We start from the raw sequence: 24,736 nt of genomic DNA on the forward strand, positions 1-24,736 counted from the left end.
ATTCTTTCTGATTGTAGAGACAACAGTTTTCAAGTGAAGTTGCCACCATCAAAAAATAACTTCTCTAACTTGTAGCCACAGTGAAATCAATAATAATATGTGTGGTGGTTGGTGGGGGGGGGGGCAGTGCAGCAAGCACCACCCCTACATGAGGGTGCCCATGCCATCCATAAAATGTAATGTGAGTGTATTCTGAATGGTTTTTACAGTCAGTTTTTGATTGTTTGGCTCTTAAAACACAGCTTGTTAATTAGGTTTTGTTGCATGGCCATATAACCCAGCCATCAACCTCAGACCATCCCACATAGTGGCCATGATTCATTCACTTTTCACATTAAAAGAAGCTCACAGACTCTAAGCCACACATTCACACAGGTATAACACATACCTGGGGCCACAGTGTGGAAGGCCATGGTGTGGGACCCACTGCAGCTGTTCCACGGTGGATTCAGCTGCAGCTGGTAACCAGTGCAGGTACTGCTACCCGGTCACAGCCTAGCATGCACAACTACTCTGTTTGCAGCAAATGCAGCAGCAGCACACTTCATGTGCCATACACTGGCTCCAAGGCAGTCTTCATGTGATTGGCTTGTCTGTTGCTATACAGCCAGACCCACGAACAGAAGAAGCAGCAGCATTACATGCACACTACTGGCTATCACCACCAAAACCACCACCACATTTAGGGATGGCCCTAATCTGCTAAAGAAATGGACCTCTGCCCTCACAGTAGTGTGTTTTCTGATTACAGTGGCAGAGGTATGCATTACACGGCTGCAGGTTCTGAAAACTCAGTAGACAGTGCAGTGTCACATGTGCACATTGCTACTCACCACTGCTAAAAATCATGTCCTCTTACACACACACACACACACACACACACACACACACACACACACACACACACACACACACACACACACACACACACACACACACACACACATGCCTTAACACATTTACATACATAAAAACCCACATGTGCATAAGGACACAATGCCACACCCAACGCGTAAAAAATCATGTTTTCCTAGGCACACCATTCTGTATATATCTGTATCTATCTATATATGTATATGTGTGTGAGTGTATGTATATATTTGTGTGTATGTGTGTGTGTGTGTGTGTATATATATATATATATATATATATATATATATATATATATATATATATATATATATATAGATAAACATAGACACATACACACATATACAGTGCTACACTGTACTACTAAAATAACAAGATACATGACACACACACACACACACACACACACACACACACACACCTGAGCACATTTCAATACATACAAACCCAGATGTGCAGAATGACACAATGCCACACTCCACTCCTACAAAATCATGCCCAGTTACACATATGTTCACAAATATTATTATATGCAAACAGTAAGTTCTCTTATGCATGTGCACACAAGTGGGTGCATACAGACACACATACACACACACACACACACACACACACACACACACACACACACACACACACACACACACACACACACAAAACTCATATTATGCTTTATACATAATTTAGAATGTGGTAAGAGGTTTTCCTGGCATCTGTTCACAATGATTCGTCAAATACCATATAACACACAGGAAGGGGTATATTTCAGAACACATACAGGGCACATTAGTCAAACACATGCCTTATGTGGCTTGCATCCTCTGGCGAAAGGACATAACTTTAGGTACATGGTTAATGTGCTAGCAGAGGTAGAGAACATAGTATGTCTAGAGGATTATGTTGACAGGGACAATGGCAGCAATTAGGGCAGTGACTATTGGAGTACCTCAGGGGTCTGCCATGGGTTCAGTACTCTATGTGTTTGATTCAGAAATATCTGAAGGAAAATAGACTATAATCAACCTCTTTGCTGATGCATGTGCATCTCAACTGCTTTGTTCAAGAATGCTAGACAAATCCAGAAATAATGGAGGGAGACAGGGGCAATATCAGGGATAATTTTCAGCTATTACTGTATTTAACTTAAAAAAGCTACTAAACAGCTTTGCACCAACATGCATTTTGAATGTAGAAAGTATGAAACTCTAATGTCTGACATTAGTGACTGCAAGCCACAATAATTTACAAGAAAATCAAAATGTTTATGAAGGACAGGGCACAAATACAAAGCAAAATTAGGGATGTCCTATGAAATCAGGGAGAGTTGATAGGTAGGATGACACAACTTTGGGTGCAGCAGTGCTGGATGGGGAAGAGAGTCTAGTGAAGGATTTGTGAAGAGCAGAAAAGTGGTAGTTGATGATCAGTGCAAACAAATGCAAAGCAACGGTGCATAGTCTGCAAGTGGTAGTTGATGATCAGTGCAAACAAATGCAAAGCAACGGTGCATAGTCTGCAAGTGGTAGTTGATGATCAGTGCAAACAAATGCAAAGCAACGGTGCATAGTCTGCAAGTGGTAGTTGATGATCAGTGCAAACAAATGCAAAGCAACGGTGCATAGTCTGAAACACCCCTTGGTGTGGTGCAGCAGCTTGAGGAAGTAAACTTATTGCCAACACACTAAGGAAAGGGTCTTGCTGGTATTGACCATCCCTGGATTGGACCAGTGAGCATACAGGCAGAGGGCAGCGGCAGTGTCAAGCAGAATGCTGGGGTTTATACACAATTGGATAGATTCTAGAAGGAAGGCGGTAACATTTCCAATTCAAACGACCCTGGTCAGGCCACACCATAGTACTGCACTCATTTCTAAAGGGCATATAAGGGATCCAAGAGAAAAGCCTCCAGAAATACTCCTCCTTGGGATGAACAGGAAGGTATATGGGCACAGTTTAGTGGAGCTACAGCTTTTCTCACCTGATGCCAGAAGGGGGGCATGACAGTAGTGAACAATGTCATGTCAGGGAGATGTTCAGGGGGTCATCCTCAACAGGAAGTATAAAGCAGCATAGGCAGTAGATTGCAGAGAACTACTTACTTCTTGGATATCTGACAGCATGTCTTTATACAGAGGGATGTGGATGCAAGGAATGGAAAGGATGGTGGACTGGGAATACATGGAGCTATTTAAGGGGGCATGGAGCAGGTGGAAAGTGTAAGGCAGGGATGGAGAGGAAACAGAATGTTAAACTTGCTTAAAAAGGCAGACTGAATAACCCTTCTCCTTCTGTCATCAAGCCAATTTAATACAATATAATACTAAACCCACTGAGATTGGAGGTTGAAGTATATACATTGGATATAAAAACTTTACATACCCCTGTTAAAATGCCAGGTTTTTGTGATATAAAAAAACGAGACCATAATAAATCATTTCAAAACTTTTCCATCCTTCAATGTGACCTATAACCTATAGAATTCAATTGAAAAATAAACAAATTTGTTAGAGGAAAAAAATATTAAAAAAAAATAAAAGTACAATAAGCCGGATGCATAAGTGTGTTTTTAAGTGTGCTTAAACTTTTTATATGCACTGTAGTATGCTTCGAGATGCACATACACATATGTTGCACTGGCTATATTGGGGCTGATCCACATAGAATAAGCAGTGATATGGGAAATTATAATCTACCACATTATATTTTATTGATATCTGAAGTACAGATCTTCGAGTATTGTGCGGCCAGTGCTTCAGTGTAACAGCTGTTGGGTTGTTGCAAGTTGTTGTTGTTGGTCTTTCGGCTTTTCCTGGTAAGGGGTCGCCACAGCAGAACTCCAGTCCGCTAATGATTGGCAGTAGATTTTTATGAAATGCCGAGGTGCCAGCTCGACGTCCAACCTTCAACGAAGGCCCGTCCATTTACGCATGCAGTCTTTCGAACGCTACCCAACCGCAGGGAGAACATGCAGACTCCACACAGAAGGCACTCCCAAGCCCAGCCGAGAATCGAATGGGAGAACCTCTTGCTGTGAGGTAACAATGCTACCGCCGTACCACCGCGGCATCTGTTGGGTTGTTACAAGTGTTGGTTGTATTTTATTTGAGGTCATGTGACTCACAGTAAAGGGAAAAGTTGAGCATTTTTTTCTTTCTTTCTTTCTTTCTTTCTTTCTTTCTTTCTTTCTTTCTTTCTTTCTTTCTTTCCTACAGGTTTATGTGATCTTGGAGATAGTACATACTGAGGGAGGGGTGTGGGCACAAGCCCCTCACATTAAGGGTGCGTTAGGGCACAGCCTCCCTGCAAAAACATTAATTACTAAGTTTTAAGCAATGCCATAAATTGGATCTATGTGTATTGTCAGTATTCTGAGGTTTCTGTGTTACAGTTGAAAAACATTATGACCTCTGTGACTATGGCATAGTGGGTCTACTACACATGATCGAAATTTCATTTGACTGAAATTCATTTGACTGAGACCATAATATCAAAGTTTCAAAATACTGAAAACTCACTTGACTGAAACTCATAAGACTGAAACCTTAACAATGCTAAATTTCAACATAGTAATGGCAGCCTGTAGACTACTGTACGGTAAGTAAAAGATATATGCCCTTTTCTCCACTGTAGTGCGATCATGGAGTTAGTATTTATACTTAGGGTGAGTGTGAGGGGCACAGTTTGGTTTTATATTGTCCAGTTTCTGCTAAGAGGGTATGTAAGTAGTTTTTAAGTTCTGGAAAGGGTTAGTCATTGGTGTTGTAAGTGTGCATGTCTATAGTTTACAATTTAGTATGTTTAAATTTAGCATTGTTAAGGTTTCAGTCAAATGAGTTTTCAGTATTTTGAAATTTCAATATTATGGTCTCAGTCAAATGAATTTCAGTCAAATAAAATTTTGATCATATGTAGTAGACCCGGCATAGTCCTTTATGATTCAATTAACATAAGGACTGGCCATAAATATAATCAGGAAATCAAAAACATGTCAGTATTTTATACTCTGCCTAAATGAAGCTGTCTGCATCGGTAAGCTTATAAACAGACAAAAGAAAATGACCAATTCAAGATGGCACGTAAGAGCATAAAGAGCTGTACATGCGTATAATGCAGCTCAATGTCACCAGGTAACAGTCTTTCCAAGTAATATTATGGATTTAATTCATAAGTGTCTGATATGGCTAAAATACGCAAGTTACTCATGCATAGTATAGATAACAATAATAAATGTGCATATGAGCAGACTGAAATATAAATGTCCTTACTTGACTTTTAAGTGGGTACAATAAAGACAATGTTACAATGTCTTCTCATGTAGTTCAGCTCAGTTTAGGAGGATAGCAATCCAAATGGACCAATCACATTTACCCACAATACTTTGCTACCTTCTGAGGTACAAGGTCTCATTAGACCCCATGGGACATATTCAGAAACAATGTCCTCCATTGCATACCATTCAGCTTCCCCATCATTCTCTCAAGATATATGGTATCAGGGGCCTTGCTGACATCTACGTAAACCACATCCACTGGGCTCTCCCTTTCCATACCAGTTGTTCTGTAGTCAGAACTGCACCAAAATGGACATTACAAGAACTGTTCTGCTGACCTCCTTCCCTCTCCTGCTAAACTGTATTGTTCATGAACTGAACTAAACCACCATGCAGAATCTCTTTCACCTCTGCTTGTGAAAGGAGTTAAGTATGACTGGACCACAACTACCCTGTTTAGCTTTGCCTCCATCTAATGCAGCTAAACTAAAGACGCTACCCTCCAGAAGTCCAGTACTATCCCTGATTTACATGTAGGCTATATAGCCTTATCATGTTCTTCCAAGACCCTTGGCCAGTAAACTGTATCCAGTCTAGCTGCTTACAATGACGCAAAGGTGATTTCTGAGAAACAGTTTGTCTAGTCATAGTGTTAACAGTGAATGCTGGTCCCACCAGCGTGTCTCAAAAAGCACTTGGCAGTGCGCTTACTGTGCAGCTAACAGCTTTTCTGAAATTGTCACTCTGTCATAGACCTTCATGACATATTGTTGTAGCACCACAATAACATGAGCCTTAAACTAGCAATTCAGGCCCTTGGTATGCTTTATATTTGTATAACAACATAAATATGCATCACTCTATACATAATCTGAAAGTGCATCGAATAAAATTTTCTTGCATCACATCTTGAGTGAATCCATTATGCTTTTCGCAGTGATACATGTACAAAAATGAATCACAGCAACAGTTGTCTCACAAAGTGAGGATGTTGGGGAAGCCTGTAATTATCAGAATTTACCAGATGTTTTGTTAGATGCCATGTGACCTAAATGTATTTATAAAGGCTCAGTTTCTAAGAATAAAATGCATGCGCAGTACTCATGTAGGCATAAAGTCGGCAAACAACTGGCACTGCAGCTGCAACAGTGAGAAGCTTAATGCTTCTGGTTTTACCACTAAGAGGGCAGATAAAACCACGGGAAATGGGCACCAGCTGGACGATCATCCTATGCCCCCAAAAAACTAATATGCTCTAAACTAATGTCCTGCTTTAGATCTTCAAGTGCTTTTAGGCACAAAACATGTTTCAGTATTTTAGGCATGACCTGAGCTCCTAATCTGCTGAACAAACAAGATATGAGCTGAAATACATCAGCAACTGCAAAAAAACAGGGGATGCAAACTTGATACAGTTTTGAAGACTAAACAATATGCACTCTAAAATGGGATATGGCTCACATATAACGGTCCCTTATATCAAGGTCACACTCAGAAAAATCACATTTAGTTAAGTTCCCCCAGCAGGTCTCTTCAAAAATACTACTTTCTGGAGCCTTTCTGCATACTCTCAACTCGGTATTGTGAGAGGCATCACTTTCCATACCCGTATCTAATATAATACTCTCCCAGGATCATACCATTTCTGGAGAAGGGGAGCTGAAAAACTTGGGGAAATGGGAGAGTTTTCCTTCAGTAATGAGTCGCTATGCAATGTACCAAAATGAAAATGCCTTGCACACAAAATAGACAGAATATTTCCTAATTTTGAACATATTTATCTGTTAGCAGTGAATTAAAGTGCTTCTCTTTATATCCATGTCATATGACTTCTGTTGGTTGCTTTGAAAATTAAAAAAAATATAATAATTTTTCTACTCGGCTTTTCAGGTGGTAAAACACTGTTTTACCAGTTCCCACTGAGAAACTTAGAACAAATTCTATCTCCTCAGTTAAGCGCTGGGAGTTCTCACTACTTTCCTTCAGTAAGACCTGCTCATCCAGGAAGAGAGCAAAGGGCATGAGTTCCACCAAATGTAAGACCTGCTCATATAGGAAGGGAACAAAGGGTGGGAGTTCCACCAAATGTAAGATCTGCTCATGCAGGAAGGGAACAAAGGGTGGGAGTTCCACCAAATGTAAGATCTGCTCATATAGGAAGGGAACAAAGGGTGGGAGTTCCACCAAATGTAAGATCTGCTCATGCAGGAAGGGAACAAAGGGTGGGAGTTCCACCAAATGTAAGATCTGCTCATATAGGAAGGGAACAAAGGGTGGCAGTTCCACCAAATGTAAGACCTGCTCATATAGGAAGGGAACAAAGGGTGGCAGTTCCACCAAATGTAAGATCTGCTCATGCAGGAAGGGAACAAAGGGTGGCAGTTCCACCAAATGTAAGATCTGCTCATATAGGAAGGGAACAAAGGGTGGCAGTTCCACCAAATGTAAGACCTGCTCATATAGGAAGGGAACAAAGGGTGGCAGTTCCACCAAATGTAAGATCTGCTCATGCAGGAAGGGAACAAAGGGTGGCAGTTCCACCAAATGTAAGATCTGCTCATATAGGAAGGGAACAAAGGGTGGCAGTTCCACCAAATGTAAGATCTGCTCATGCAGGAAGGGAACAAAGGGTGGCAGTTCCACCAAATGTAAGATCTCCTCATATAGGAAGGGAACAAAGGGTGGCAGTTCCACCAAATGTAAGATCTGCTCATGCAGGAAGGGAACAAAGGGTGGCAGTTCCACCAAATGTAAGATCTGCTCATGCAGGAAGGGAACAAAGGGTGGCACTTCCACCAAATGTAAGATCTGCTCATATAGGAAGGGAACAAAGGGTGGCAGTTCCACCAAATGTAAGATCTGCTCATGCAGGAAGGGAACAAAGGGTGGCAGTTCCACCAAATGTAAGATCTGCTCATGCAGGAAGGGAACAAAGGGTGGCAGTTCCACCAAATTCCTCATAATGATTGCCTGTCTAGGATTTGCTGTGGTAGCCGCTTAGATATTCCCTGCCTCATTGGATGTGGGAGACTATCTGGCTCTTTATAACCCCCTGTTAGCCCTCTTCCTTACCATGGGATTTCTGACAGTACCATCACAGTGAAATACTCACCCCTGCAGTTTTCTTGAAAATACATCTGTCAGATTTATGCTCTGTAAATGAGTGACACATGCATTACCTGGAACAGTCAGTTGGAGAGGTCCGACCACCAGTTGCTTCTATTACCCCACCAGGAAACCCAGTGACAGCCTGAGCTTGTTAGCTTGCTTTCGGACATAGACCATTTACAGCACATATGAACAGCTCCCACCCCAGCTCACATGTATTACAGTATGCCATAGAAAAAAGATAATTCAGTCTGGAACAAAAATTAACCCTTTATGTTGATAGGGTTGCCTGTAGAAGGTCAAATGCCAGATTACTGGAAAACACTTTAAGCTAAACCAATGTAAACGAAAGTAACTTCACAATAAACCTACTGTGCATCACATTATCTAAATACCCCAAATTAATCCCCTATTCCCCCTGACAAACACTAATTCCACAGCTGAATGACAGTGGGGGTACAGACATTGTCATATTCTGATATGAGCACTGAAATAGAACCTTGATCATATCACTTTAATGACTGAACTTCTAAAAACTTGCAATGTAGCAAAATTACATCCTCACGTTCTGATTCTGCTAATAATAAGAATTTTGAATCTCTGCACTCCCTAGTAAAACAGTCCATGTAGGGTCTTTGACATATTAAATGTGAGGAAGGGGCAAATTAAAATGGAATGAAGCAAACAAGCTACAGTTTAGTAGTCAGAAAGCATATAAGACAGCTACATTGCCTCAACAAGCTCACACAGTTGAACTGCATTTATTTATTTTATATTTATTCTTTATTGTAAGGGGGAATTTGGCCTTGGCATCATGGTGCAACGCATATTGTATTGTGATGCATTCTTACAACATATTAAATATTATGCATTTACATTATATTTGTACACTGAAGTTAAATATCTTGCAAATGCTATAAATGAAAAAAATTATCTAGCAGGGTTAAGATTTAAAGCATATTTTCTTTATGAAGCAAAACTTAAAAAAATGCCACTGTGTTTTTTTCAATATTCTTTCCACACTTGGCATAGCTACAAATGACTTGTTTTACTCATGTGAAATCATCTATCAGTACGTGTATATTTTATGTTTTTAAAATTATTGCCTTTTAACTTATTCATTTTTCATTGCTCATTTTAATCTGCCACATTTGAATGCTGTTTTATAAGGTCAAAAGTTTTGCCAGGATAGGTCATTAATGTCAAAGCATGACAGTAATCAGATGTCTTTACCTGCATTCCAATACAATACACCTTGTTCAAAATGATGTAATAATGTTTATAAGTTTTGCACTGTAATGCAAACAAACACATAGGTAAACAGTGGTTGCCCCTCTTTCTGCACTTTACAGCTATTTTCTTAGACTTTCACTGGAAATCCTCCTCTCCATGTGATAATATTTCTGCTTTCCTTGCCTTGTGATGTTTTAAAGTTACTAATTATACTCCCCCCTGAATATTGGCAAACTCCAGCTGGGGAGCACTCTTTCTGCTCTGAGTTTAGCACCCTGATGTCCACAACCATCCATATCACCATCTGTCCTCCTTCACATTCTGCCCTGATGACTGGATGAGTACCCCCAAATTTACTCCTGGGACAAACAGTATGCCTCTCATCAAGTGAGGTGGCAAATCCACCCACTAGACTCTCTTGGTTACATAACTAAGCTCTATATGTTCCCACAGACCATCTGCATAGTAAAAACTTATAGACCTAAATGAAAGAAGTATCACATATCACCCAGTGTTCCAGTTTGTGTCTCGGCTACAAAGTTATGCATTGTGACCATGCAGTGATACAGTTACACTGACAGCTTCAGAGTGGGGCAATGACTGGAAGATACCAACCGCAGAAAGTTTAACAACTTGGTGAGTTATGCATTGAGTAGCAGGATGTGCCTTCAGTAGATGTCTGCTCCGAAGACAAACATTTTATACACTTACTACTTCTGCCGGCTTACTACTGCACTGCTAACACATAATACAGATTAACCATCTGTACTTTACATTATATAGAAGCCTGTGGTAATGCAGAAAAAAAATCTTCACTGTTACAGATGCACAAAGGATAAATGTAATCATAAAAAACCTTCTCTCATATGCCTCTAATAGAAGACACTGGGAAAAGGAGTTTATGTTTCTTGAAGTGACATTGACAGAATTCTAAGTAAGACTAGATTTTCTTTTTACAAATGTTTGAAGGAACATTACTGGGGTAAGATTATTTTTGTAGATATACTGTGATTGGGGAGATCTTCAGTAATGTTCTTATGAATATTGCCAAATTTGCCATCTAGGAACGTGAATGAAATCCTCAATAAAAATCATTAACAAAGACTAGGGTTGGGATTCAGAAATTCAGTGAACAATTAATTCAGTGAACAATTTGACTTGTGTACTCTGAGCTAGTTATCCAACAGCCAGACATTGAGAAAGATGGCTATTAACTGAGCTCTCAAGAATAATTCTCAGTGATCAGTCACCCCTGACAACACATTGTTGATATAATGGGGGTGTGGCTTCATGTCAACATCAGAGGATGGCTGGGTAGTTACCCCCGACAACAGATTGTTGACAGGATAGGGGCATGGCTTCATGGCAAGGTCAGTGGATGGCTGGGTAGTCACGTCTGACAACACAGTGTTGATGTGATGGGGGTGTGGCTTCATGTCAAGTTCAGTGGATGGCTGGGTATATTAAAATGTAATAAAACATAAACAAACTTAACTTCTAAATATGGAGACAGTGTATAGCTTAAAAGTGCAATTACAACAGCACTACAGGACAGTTTGATAAGAAACTAGTCCACAAATTGCAATGGGAAATTTTAGGTCTTATCCTAACATCAGGTAATTTTTCTAGATTATGCAGAAGCCTGCCATGGACTGTTAAGCTGAAATCTAATTATGCAAAGGTGATTTTCATTTTATGATCAGTGACTTGCCATCTTCCCTTATGTTTACATGCGGTGGCTAAATGTAAGATTTTCTGCATTTCACCCTCAAAATTCTTAGATAGGATTCTAGGATTTTAAGAACCAGCTGGGCGAAATACAGCCACAAAATATACATTTCAAATATTAAGACAGCCGAATAATGGGGACATCATCTTATTGGAGGAGAGGTGTCTAATCACACTGCAGGTGTTCTGTGTTTGACAGATATAAGTTTAAGAAGGTCAGAGAGGATAGCAAGGTTGAAATACCAGGGACCTAATGAATCTCAGATGAAAAATAAATGATGCTGATGCGACCTGTATGTTCCAAGTTAGAGGTTGGGGACTACATCATAGGCAGACACACACACCCACACACACCCACCCACACACACACACACACACACACACACACACACACACACACACACACACACACACACACACAGAAAAAAACTTACAGCATAAGTTATCCTTGTTCCAGAGTAGAGAAGGAACGAAGTGGTCTAATATGTGGACACAAATACAATGGGGTGCATTTTCAAGGAATTTTGAAATTTTGAAAGTTTAACAACTTGGTGAGTTATGCATTGAGTAGTAGGATGTGCCTTCAGTAGATGTCTGCTCCGAAGACAAACATTTTATACACTTACTACTTCTGCCGGCTTACTACTGCACCGCTAACACATAATACAGATTAACCATCTGTACTTTACATTATATAGAAGCCTGTGGTAATGCAGAAAAAAAATCTTCACTGTTACAGATGCACAAAGGATAAATGTAATCATAAAAAACCTTCTCTCATATGCCTCTAATAGAAGACACTGGGAAATGGAGTTTATGTTTCTTGAAGTGACATTGACAGAATTCTAAGTAAGACTAGATTTTCTTTTTACAAATGTTTGAAGGAACATAACTACTGTGGTAAGATTATTTTTGTAGATATACTGTGATTGGGGAGATCTTCAGTAATGTTCTTATGAATATTGCCAAATTTGCCATCTAGGAACGTGAATGAAATCCTCAATAAAAATCATTAACAAAGACTAGGGTTGGGATTCAGAAATTCAGTGAACAATTTGACTTGTGTACTCTGAGCTAGTTATCCAACAGCCAGACATTGAGAAAGATGGCTATTAACTGAGCTCTCAAGAATAATTCTCAGTGATCAGTCACCCCTGACAACACATTGTTGATATAATGGGGGTGTGGCTTCATGTCAACATCAGAGGATGGCTGGGTAGTTACCCCTGACAACAGACTGTTGACAGGATAGGGGCATGGCTTCATGGCAAGGTCAGTGGATGGCTGGGTAGTCACGTCTGACAACAGAGTGTTGATGTGATGGGGGTGTGTGGCTTCATGTCAGGTTCAGTGGATTGCTGGTACATTAAAATGTAATAAAACATGAACAAACTAATATGGAGACAGTGTATAGCTTAAAAGTGCAATTACAACAGCATTACAGGACAGTTTGATAAGAAACTAGTCCACAAATTGCAATGGGAAATTTTAGATCTTATCCTATCATCAGGTAATTTTTCTAGATTATGCAGAAGCCTGCCATGGATTGTTAAGCTGAAATGTAATTATGCAAAGGCGATTTTCATTTTATGATCAGTGACTTGCCATCTTCCCTTATGTTTACATGCGGTGGCTAAATGTAAGATTTTCTGCATTTCACCCTCAGAATTCTTAGATAGGATTCTAGGATTTTAAGAACCAGCTGGGCGAAATACAGCCACAAAATATACATTTCAAATATTAAGATAGTAGAATAATGGGGACATCATCTTATTGGAGGAGAGGTGTCTAATCACACTGCAGGTGTTCTGTGTTTGACAGATATAAGTTTAAGAAGGTCAGAGAGGATAGTAAGGCTGAAAGACCAGGGACCTAATGAATCTCAGGTGAAAAATAAATGATGCTGATGCAACCTGTATGTTCCAAGTTAGAGGTTGGGGACTACATCATAGGTAGACACACACACCCACACACACCCACCCACACACACACACACACACACACACACACACACACACACACACACACACACACACACACACAAAAAAAACTTACAGCATAAGTTATCCTTGTTCCAGAGTAGAGAAGGAACGAAGTGGTCTAATATGTGGACATTAAATAGAAAGATAAAAGTATGTTGGACTGAAAAAAATAAACAAAAAAAGAGAACAAATAAGAGTTCAGCTATAATCTAGTCTATTGTCTGAGATCAACCAAGGTCTGGAAAGTTCTGTGACAAAGAAATAGGATCCTTAATATTAGTAAGGTACTGGGCAGCAGTGTAAAATTGGACTCATCTGAAAAGAGATGACTTGGATTCCTGAGCATCAGTACAGAGTATGCATCTGTCTGAGGGTCTCTAATAGAGGACTGCAATATTGTTATAACCCAGAGCCAGATTATAACATTGTTATACCCCTGAGCCAGATTGTAACATTGGTATAACTGAGACCCAGATCCAGCACTAGGCAACCTAGGCAATTGTCTAGAGTCTGCTGGCTAAGGGCTAATATTACATTAACACAATTAAAAAAGATTAATTCCATTTCTTCTTCAGGACACACTCTGTATATGTGCATGCATCACAGATTTAAAATCCTTCTTTCACATGTGAGAACTTGAACTTGAGCCCTTTTGTTGTGTGTGTGAATATGTTTATTTGCGTGTATGATGTTTTAGTTAGGGACGGCAGGTTAGTTAATTAACTTGCCCAGGCTCAAACCCTGTATCTTAGTTACAAGTGACAAGAGCCTGAATCTTCTACATCAACTACCAGAATACAATGGGGTGCATTTTCAAGGAATTTTGAGATTCAGTGCATTTTTAAGGAATTGTGAGCTTCAAGGGAAATAAACTTTACTTGCTTATGCTGTCTATTTTTAATGTGCAACTGTTTTGCTTTAGCAAATGGCCATCAGTGTTTGTGCTATAGAATTTAAAAGTAGTGTTAGTAGCACAATAGGAAGCATATTTGCCTTTGGTGCAGAAGGCTATGGTTAATAATCCCACACCACATAGATGGATTGCAGATACTACAGTGCACTTTAAGAGCAAGATAGAGGTGCTGCACACCTGCGAATGTCCTCCTTTGGGTGAGATTCCTAGTTGCTATGAACCTGCTGTCGGTTTGCCAGCTATTCCCTACTGCAAAACTTCTAGCTTACCAACATTTTTAAAAATAATTTAACATAGGCAATTTATTCTTCAAGGGCAGCAGCCACTGAATTTGTAGATGAAATACTGAAATGCAAAGTTTTTTTGCCAGCAGCAATCTCTTCATTAGTTATAGATGTCTTTAATGTGGAATTATTCAGATGACTTTTACTTCTGCACAGATTGTGCATATTGACTGATATTGGCGGATTGTAATGACAGAAGTTTTGAGTGACATTTTTTAGTTGAAATGTTCTGAAATGGATAGTTTTGTCATAATTGGTTTATATGTCTTGTTTCATTGCTTACTGGGAAAATGTTGAGAACTGCAAATTTAAAACACACTCTTACAAGTGATGATATATTATACAAGGAATATAATTTAATACAATCAGGAAGGTGAATCAAAGAACACATGCATGTATGCATGGCCCTAAACATTGTCTGAAAACAGCCCAAAGGTAAACTTAATCCACCACTGGCCAGATGCATGCCATGTTCTTTCAATGTGGGTTTCAGTGAACGTGAGTTTTAAGGGCAGAGAAGTTTACTGTTGCTCGTGCTACGTCTGTTTTCATTGTGAGACTGTATTGTTTTGTTTAGCAAGTGGCTATCCATGTTTGTGTTATAAAATTTGAAATAAAAGTTTTAAATTAAATCCAAATATCTGTAATCACTGTAGAAATTAAGAAGAAAACTGTATGCCAACTAACAGGTTCAAACATTGTTTATGGTAACTGGGGAGAAACAGCCAAATAATGGGACACTAGAATTGCTGTGCATCTCTGTATGTGTGGGAGGTGACATGGGCTGTTGTTGGGAGAGGCTGATCCATTACCCTGCCTAGGGTCTCATTTGACCATCATCTGATTCTGTTATAACCATCACATACTGGTAACAAAAATGATGCGATGGTGGGCTTGTTATTCCTAGCATTGCATTTACACTAATAAGACAGGCAGCATCCAAAAGGCCAGACTGGAACACATGCATGCACACTAGCCTCATAGGGACTTCTGAAAGCTAAACCACAGTGTACATTATATCTCTCTCCCTTAAGCTAAAGCCTTTCAGTTACACAAGCAATAATACATATTCTGCACTATTTTAGGCATATCACGTGATGTACATTTAAATATTTGTGTACATACATGAAGATAAATCAATGCAATCAGATTCATACAACAGTAATGCACAGCAATTAGACTGCAATAATGCAAATCACTGTTAGCTATCATAATATGTCACAAGGTCATTTCATCTGGATGGCTTTTTTGACTACTTTCCTACATCTGGATACTATATAATCTATAGTAGTAGATGATGTAATTGATGACATCATAGAAGAGAAAACAAATAGTTTTGATAAAAGTATCCTGATCAGATATTTCTCACTTAATAATTTGGCAACATTTTAAAACTTCTTAGCTAGAACCATCCTCTACTGGTATTGTTTCAGAAAGTTCATGATTCTCAGGAGACACCAATCCAGTACTACCATGACTGCACCTGAGTCTTAGATAAACTTAAATGTGAACAATGCAGGACCTTGGTGTATTTGTTATATTTACCACAACAGCTTGCATCTGCTCCAAGTGTCTGTTGAATGGGTTCACCTTTCCAGGCTTTACAGTCCACAGTATATTAATTGATCTGCAAAGGTATAGTTTTAGTTTTTCCTCTGAGCACTTTAGTTGCAGATTTTACATTTAATATATTCTTGTGTGGTGGCAGTAATACAGAAGAGGTAGATAACTGTTCCTTCATACTCTGTGTCAACAACTGAGAAGGTGTTAGTGTAATTAGTTGTAATGGAAATTATTCAGTACATTTTTTATAGATTGCATGACTCTGTCAACCTGTCCATTGGATTGTGGGCCCTTTGTCGAAGAGGTGATAACTGGAAATTTCCATTCTTTGTAAAAATGTACAAAACTGAACCAAAAATCTATGTTACTCCATGAGCTGTCTCACATTTCATAAAACATCTTGGTATCAGTGTTGCTTAGCCATACTGTCGATTTGACAGCTTATGATATCAGCTCTATTTGGTGGGACATACCTGGTTAAAAGATTATCCCACGTGCCCTTTCTTTACACTTAACAATGCACAAGAATGCTTCATGGATTCTTTCCAGTAATTTGTTATGTGAACAGCAATACTCCAAACAGGTGAATTTCATCACAGAAAATGTAGTACTGTCGGCTGGGCAACGGAACTTTTTTTTTCACCTGATCATCCTGACAGTATTTTTTTTCCCTTAGCAATGGCGCTTTCATGTCTTGTTCAGTACTGTTAATAAATTCCTGTAGTAAATTGCCAAGTCCATTAAACAGGTCAACAATTGCCCAAAAATATCAAATGAATGATCAGAGTTCACATTTTTTGTTTGTATCTGCATATACATCACACACAATCAGGTGACACTGTAAATACACAATTGCCTTATGGGTACTTGTAAAGTTACACTACTCTATACATTACAATGTTTTACTAAGAAGCTCGTAACATAAGAAGCCTGCTTCCTCTGTCCTAGTGGACACATTGTGCCCCTTCTCAGCATACATCGTATGGGGTTTACTCACTACTGCAATGCCATTTCCTTCACACACACACACTGACAGGTCACACATCTACTGCTGCTTAACCTAAAATAAAGATGATGCTCTGCTTTAGTATTTCTGTTCCATCCTAAAACAAAGTGCTCACTCTTACATCTGTGCATCCATTTCGAGATAGGAGAAGAGATGGCAATCCCCATGCCTTCACAGGAACCTAGTCCACCATTGTTACACGCCCCACTACCACCAACTATAGAAAACAATCTTTCTTTGTAAAGCTCTTTCTGTGTTTTATTTTGTAACAGTCTGGGGGAGTCTACTCCTCCATTTCCACACTGTTGTTCAGTCAGGGTTAATAATGAGTGCTCATACTGCTATTGTACTCCCTGAATTAAAAAAATCTACCTCCCCTGAAATAAAGTAAATGTTCATTATCAACTCTTTCTGACCCTCACCCACCTCTCCTACTATGAACCATTATGGCAGAAAGGTGGCCATATCCTATCTTCTCACTGTTTCTGCTCCTCAGAGTTTTTATTTTCTTTTTTTTTTGCTACTACTTTGTACAAATTGCTACTGATTGTCCAGGACTGCTATGTGCTAGTTGAAAGACCTTACCAATTTTGGAAAATCATGGCATTAACATATTTAACTGAGTGTTGGTGTACAGCAGAAAGGTGTTTTCCTCTGCAAAAACATTGTTTTCAACTAATATGGGGATGTTAATCTGTGTTCTTAATCAAAAGGGTAACAGAGTCTGTAGGCAGTGGCCATGTGGCACAACTCTTCAAGGCAGCAGCTAGATTTATTAAAAACCAACCCATATGTGGTAAGATGGACAGCATATTGGCTGAAACACAAAACCTTTACAGTGCAAGTTGCAGGCACTTCATTAGAATGTTTGAAAGTGACCGGTGGTGTCCAACAGGACTCAGTGCTGGGACCTGACTTTTTGGTATTTACATCTCCAAGCACACAGCCAATATCTCTGGCTAACAAAGTTTGCAGTTGGGTGTAAACTGGGGGTTAAGTCACCCTCTGAACCCCAAACCTTCTAGCATGAACTCTCTCTAAATGATAAAAAATGTAGCATCATCGCTTTTGGTAGGAAACTTCTCCCCTCATCATACTGTGTGGATGACTTCAAAATGAGTTCCTAGGAACTTAGGTTGATAGCTTCCTTTCCATTGGCCATTATTTGACAATGGATGTCAGGAAATCCTTTTATTTAGAACAGCTAATTGCAGAAAGAACATATTTAATTTCTGAGACTCAACAGTCATCAGACCAATTATTGAGTGCGATGCCTCCTTCAGGATATATATCACTAAGCATGTTAAGACATTAGAAAGACCCCAGAGGTTCCTAACCAAAAATATCACATACCTAAAGACCCTGAGCTATCAAGAGAGACTGGATGCTCATTTAGTCAGTGTCTTAGGGTGACCTCTCTCTTGCTTACTGTGCCATTAGAGACCTGATTGTCCTGGGCCTCTTGGTTCTATGCAAGTTCAATATCTCCCCCAGTACTACAATTATGGAACTAAATCATCACTGGCAGGTCAATAAAACATGATGGAGGGCCACGTTTATAACCCAGTGACTCCTAAAAGTCTGGAATAAACTTCTGGACATTAAGCAGTGTGACTCACTATCTTCCTTTAAATATAACCTGGATAGATATTCACAAATTAACTCTGAGATTCATTGGTAAGGTCTTTCTGAAGAAAGAAATTGTGACCTGAGGGAAGGTACTGGCAAGGCATAAATGGCCATAAGTCTAAATGGCCTTGACATATCTATGAATTTATAAAAACTGGCTGTGACTGAGCAAATACAACACAACCATTTGTGGCTTGCTCTATCACAGGGGAAGCACCCTTGTTCCTACACATCCACTCATTCATAATAGCCATTTGGATTTTCTGTCAGCTCTTTCCTTCCCAAACTACAGAGATGCCCTCATTCCTCAAATTCTCATTATAGACTGAGCTAATTGTGATAATGCATTTCTAGAAAATTCTCCAGTTCTGTGTTACTCAAATGGCATGTCAAATGACCTTTACTTGCCCATGTCTTACCATTCAGGACCTAAGCTTTCCAATACATAGTTAGTAGCCTCATTATCTAAAGTACATCAATATCCAAGTATTTTATCATTATTAATTCTATAACATATTCTGACATTATATGTTTATTTGTATTTACATGTATACACATATCTCATACCTCTCAACTGTACAGAGTTTTGCAGAATGTTCAGATTTTTGCCTCATAATTTTGAATTTTCCTCATAAAATGTATGATTTTCTGGCAAATCACAGGGATGATATGAGGATTAAAGTCACTAAATAATGATACTCACTTGTTTTAGACTTCATATCCTTCAGAAAAATGGATGCTAAAACAAATCCTGTTATTCTGACAACTTTCTAAGTTTATAAGAGCAATATTTAAAATCTGTCCCTATTTTTTGGCCTTTGTCCCCCCCATTCTGTCAGGCTTTGTCCAGGATTTTTGAGCTAAGAGGTTCATAGGTGCATAGGTTGATAGGTGTGTACTAGGCTAATGGCCCTGGACTCTTTACAAGCCTAGTCCATAGGATTACCCTGGCATCGTGCCACCCGACATTAGTTCCCAGTGCCTCTGTCGAGTAGAGCCACTGGAGTGATCCCTGGGGTGAATTTTCTATTTCCCATCCACTCATCAACATTTCTCTTGAAGAGGGCCAGTGAGGTGCTCTGTATGACATGTATGGGAAGTCTATTCCATAGCATGGGCAGTCTCTGGGTTATGATCCTGTCCTTTCAGCATGTTCTGTTGATTGTGGTAATGAGGTTGAGGTGTCTGGAGCGTGTGGTGCAGAGGGATTGGGATTTCTTTAGATGTAGCATTTCTAACAGAGCTGGGTCAGACACGGCTTTGTAAGTCAAGCAGAGATCACCTCTAAGTAGGCGATATGAGACAGAGAATAGCTGGAGTTTTTTATGTCTGTCCATATAGGACAAGTGTTTAAGGCCTAGGATCATCTTTGTGAGGTACTTTTGTGGCATTTCCAGTTGTTGCAGGTGTCTAGTGAGGTACATGCCAAATGGGACATTGTACTCAATGACTGCCCTAATGAGGGAAGAGTAGAGGGAGACAATGACCTCTTTCTTCCTGAATGCAAAACCCTTAATAATGAGATATGCTACATAGAAGGACTTTCTGACCACAGTGGTCAAAAGAGAGGTTGCTGTCAACCTGTGTTCCCAGATCTCTTATAGCACCTTCTGTGTTCAGTGGACTACCATCAATGTGGTAATTCATGGGAACCGAGTTTTTCCCAAAGGGGATGATGACACATTTTTTTGACATTGAGCTTAAGGGCATGGTTCTGACACCAGTCGATGGTCTCAGTGAGGCCTTTTGGCAGGATGTCAACATCACTTGGGGAGTTAATAATAGCTCCCAAATTGCAATTGTCTGCAAACTTTGTCAACCAGAGTCCGTTTGTGTTGGCCTGGACTTCAGAGAAGTAGATAATAAGCAGGAGAGGACCCAGGATCGAACCCTGTGGGACTCCACTCGTTACTGGTCAGCAGTCTGACTTGGAGTCAGCTACTTTCACACTGTAGGTTCTATATGTGAGCCAGTTTGCAACCCACCTACTGATACAGGGTTTGATGCCTAGCTTAGTGAGTTTTTTTTATGATTCCTGAGTGGGGAATGGTATCAAAGGCCTTTGCCAGATCAAGGTAGGCTGTATGAATCACCTTGCCTTCACCCACAGCACTGGTGACTGACTCAAAGAAGTTGACCAGGTTGAGCAGGCATGATCTACCCTTCACAAAACCAAACTGTGTGGGATCCAGAGTTTGGATTCCCTATATCCTTGTTTATTAGGTCCATGATGATGCGTTCCATAGCTTTGCGTATCGGGCTCGTCAGGCTAATGGGGCAATAGTGCCCAGGGTCTGTAGTTGCTCTTCCTTTGTGGAGAGGGATGACTGTAGCAGTGTGCCATTTGGTAGGTACAAAGCCTGAGGTGTACCCGTGACTGAACAGGGCACACAGGTACGGTGCCAGTTCATAGGTTCAAAATGGTATCAGCCAAACAGGATAATCACCCAAAGACACACACACAGTTGCCAGTAATGAGATTAAAACCCCTAACTATCTATTTCTACTATAGTGTTACTCAGTTATCAGATTGCTTTTGCATTTTGAATGCAATTCTAATGGCTCTTTTAATATTAAGTTGGCTGGTACATCTATTAGTCTATTTCATATGATGTCTTGCTGTTTTATATGCATATAAAGTGAAAGTTTATTACAACATAACCAAAACATATTTATGAGAATCTTCTAATAAGACAGACTAAAACTAGCAAGGGAAATTTTTAGCCACCAGAAGCCTGACTATTTTCACCATGAATATAAAAACTTTAAAAGCAAAATGCAATACTATACAAGATAAACTGATGAAGGAGGAACACAGGTATCTTAAGAAATGCCATCAATCCCACTGGAGGCATGGTGATTCTGCTTATCAACTCTTTTGTATGACTGAACAGACCAACTCTTCCATACGTTTAAAAAGAAAATGTACTGTCATATGCACTGCATGTTAATAATTTTCACACAGCTGCAATCTTACCAACACCTTTGATACCAGAATTTGAAATCTGTATATATGAGCACCATCATGACTTAGCAGGTTTTATCTAATACAAGCTGCATTGAACAATAGGTAAAATTACGTTACACAAAAAGCAAAATTACACAGGCCCAAAAAGAGTGCAACTATGTATGCAGTTACCTTTCCTATATAAAATGCATCCCACTTTTCGTATATAGACAATGAAAGCTGAAGGAAATAGATTCTGGAGGGTGTAAGGAAGGTTTATTTTGCACAAAGAGTTTTGGCAAACCAGACTGCTTTCCATAACTGGGCAATGGAATGTAGTTCCTCAGAACACTGCAGGAAAATGTGGCTGGGACTATCAGACATACTGTATAAATAGACAAATTTACCCTTCGATCAACACTGTTCACAGAAAATAACTCACACCCAGCAGTAAAACTCACAATAGCCTTTAATATTTTTTAAAATATACTTCTGCTGTATTAGTGATAAGCAGAGATGCAAATTAATACTCTCTCTGTGATTAAAGCAGTGGCATTTACAAACCAGTTTTCTGAGAAGCCACAGTCCACACAGCTAAGACATTAATAAATCAAACAGTATTTTCACATTACTGATTCATCACCATACTTCATTCCACCCTGAGGTCCTAACAGCAAAGAAATGAAATTTGTTTCTTCATCTGTCTGAAGTCAAACTCACAAATTCAATAAGAAAGAAAAAAAACCCTCAAAGCTATGTGCTTTTATCAGCTGCACATTAGCATTGTAAATGGAAGAAACCCATTCTCAGATCTGCAACACCAACATTACCTGGTCATATTGCAGGGCCTTGTGGGAAAGTCTAGCATATTCAAGGCTCAAGCGATGATTTTCTTGCACAGCGTCTTTCAGCTCATTTTCCTAAGAAAAGAGAAAAGGGAAGGTGTCAACCATCATTTCTTGCTGCATGACCGGCTCATCTGCATTGGTTCAGCCCTTACTTAGACTACTTTTCTTCATACAGATTAAAGGCCTGCCAGCAAAAATATCTTATTTTACAAATAAAAGTTGGTTCAATAAATATTCTGAAATACAAAGCAAGACAATGCATTTAATTAACGTTCATATCTTTGTAACTCAGCATGCAACGCAAAATATCCATCACTTGGACCAGAATGCAAACAACACAGTTCTGCCTTTTCAGTCCAGCTGTTTAATTAAGTTTAGAAGAACCATACAAAGAGGTCTAAAAGCATGAAATCCCAGGGAATGATTGTTCATTATAGAGGATCAGAGCTTTAACTGAAAGTTTTTACTCTCCATTCTTCACTGCACCTAGTGCATAACATCGTTGCAGAAAGACGAGTGAGAATTTTTCTTTGCAGGCTGTCATTTGTGTGCATTGTATGCTAAAGGATTTGTAGAACAGAAAACACCCGAATACCATTTTAAATGAAGCTGGAAACTTTACAGACTACTTCTTTTTCAATATTCAGATGTTATACCGTTGCAGATGAATGGAACCCAGTATTTATTTCTGGCTAAGCAGGTTTCATTTTTTTATATCATTTTACTGCTTTTAAGATGAGATTTTCCTTTTTCCAAGTCACTTCTGTACATTACTTATTATACAACAGGGCATGGATTTACAATGGGAATCTTACCTGCAAGTGTTCCTCTCATGGTAATGCTCCCGATGTCCATAATTTCTGTCACAGGTCTTAGGTGCAATTCTTCCCAATGCCCAAAAAGTGGGGCATACATTGCTGTGGAGAAAGTATTAGCCCCATAGTTCTCATGTGTCTTTTGCATTTACTGACCTTTTTTCCCCCTCCTCCGACAATTTAGCAAATGTTTGGCTAGCTAACTCTGCATATCTCACTGGGAAAAAAAAGAGTCTCTTGCTGCTGGAAATACTACAGGAAGGGGACTTTCTTGCTATGAATGCTACCACAAAACAGTGCTAGTATAAGCAACGTACAGAGTGAAGATCAGAGACCAAATCCCAAACATGAGATTGTAAAGTTCTACCTTGGGGAGAATAAGTGACTTTAGACTGTACATACTTCATTGTCTAGATGTTTCCTACAGTATTAAACACCAAAAATCCAATGCTGTGGGTGTCTAATGACACCTAGGGTGTGCTAGCCTACTTGCTCATTCTGACACTACACACCCTACATGTCAGAATGAATAAGTTGGCCAATTTGGGATTGAGAGATAATGTTTAAGAGTTGGCATAATACTGAAGGTCTTTACTTCCCATGCAGAAGGTGCAAAGTTCAATCCAGACCTCTCCCCGATGCCTGTTTGAAGTCTGTGTATTTTCCCTGTGCTTCTGCGGGGTTTCTCTCACCTTTGAAAAACATGCTAAGTGTTTCCATCTCAGACTCACTGGAGATTGGTCCTGTGGTAAGAAGCACAGGCTCTAACTGTTGCCCTATAAGGGGAAGAGTTGTATAGATCAACCACTTTGGGCATCTACTGTAGTGCACAGTATCCTCAAGACAGGAGAACTTGGATCACAAACTGTGCACCACAGCAGGGCTAGCCACTTAATGCTGTAAAAATATGGCTCTAGGTGCTTTGGTCATGTGGAATAATGTCACCAAAAATGGGCATGGGTAGTTACCGGTGATAAGTAGGTTGAGGACCTGAAGTACTCTGACCTACAACAGGGTCCAGTGCTAAAGTTGTGACAGGTGTATGTGCCCATATTGACTAGTGTGTGTGCCCACCATAAAGCTCAGCAGCCAGGGTCAATAAGTTACTGGCTGGCTAGTGTCCAGGTGCCCAGCTTGGGTTACCTGGGACAGCTCTGTTTTTGAAAGCTGTATGTAAAACCAATCAACCTGCCAAACATGAACTATGAATTGCTATACACAATGAAGTTTCACTGACAGGATAGAGCTTGGAAATGGATGACATGATGGTAAGGAGGACTCTGGACATCCTATGTATCCAGGAAGCAAGATGGAAGGGCAGTGCAGCAAAGCCACTTGGCTTGGGATCCAGAGTCCACTACTCAGAAGGAGGACAGGCTAGAAATGGTGTGGGAATTATGGTGAAGGAGAAGCTTCAGAAAACAGTGAGGGATGTCATCAGAATTAGTGACAGACTCATGGTAATCAGACTCCAGTGTAATGATAGGGCAGTATTCATAATCTCAGCCTATGCCCCACAGCAGGGTTGTGATAGTGAAGA

At 39.7% G+C, this 24,736-nt stretch overlaps 1 protein-coding gene across 12 annotated transcripts in view; it reads right to left on the reverse strand.

The window, feature by feature from the left end:
- The window catches only part of LOC122799590 (RIMS-binding protein 2-like), a 2,967,700-nt gene that overhangs the window by 1,277,826 nt on the left and 1,665,138 nt on the right, over positions 1–24,736 (reverse strand). For all 12 annotated transcript variants that reach the window (XM_044068753.1, XM_044068745.1, XM_044068749.1 and 9 more), the window contains one exon: positions 22,364–22,453. In XM_044068753.1, coding sequence (XP_043924688.1) covers positions 22,364–22,453 — 90 coding nt within the window. The remainder of the gene's footprint in view (positions 1–22,363; positions 22,454–24,736) is intronic.

This window comes from Protopterus annectens, chromosome 4.part0, assembly GCF_019279795.1.
Source record: "Protopterus annectens isolate FY-2018-M chromosome 4.part0, PAN1.0, whole genome shotgun sequence".
NCBI lineage: Eukaryota > Metazoa > Chordata > Ceratodontiformes > Protopteridae > Protopterus > Protopterus annectens.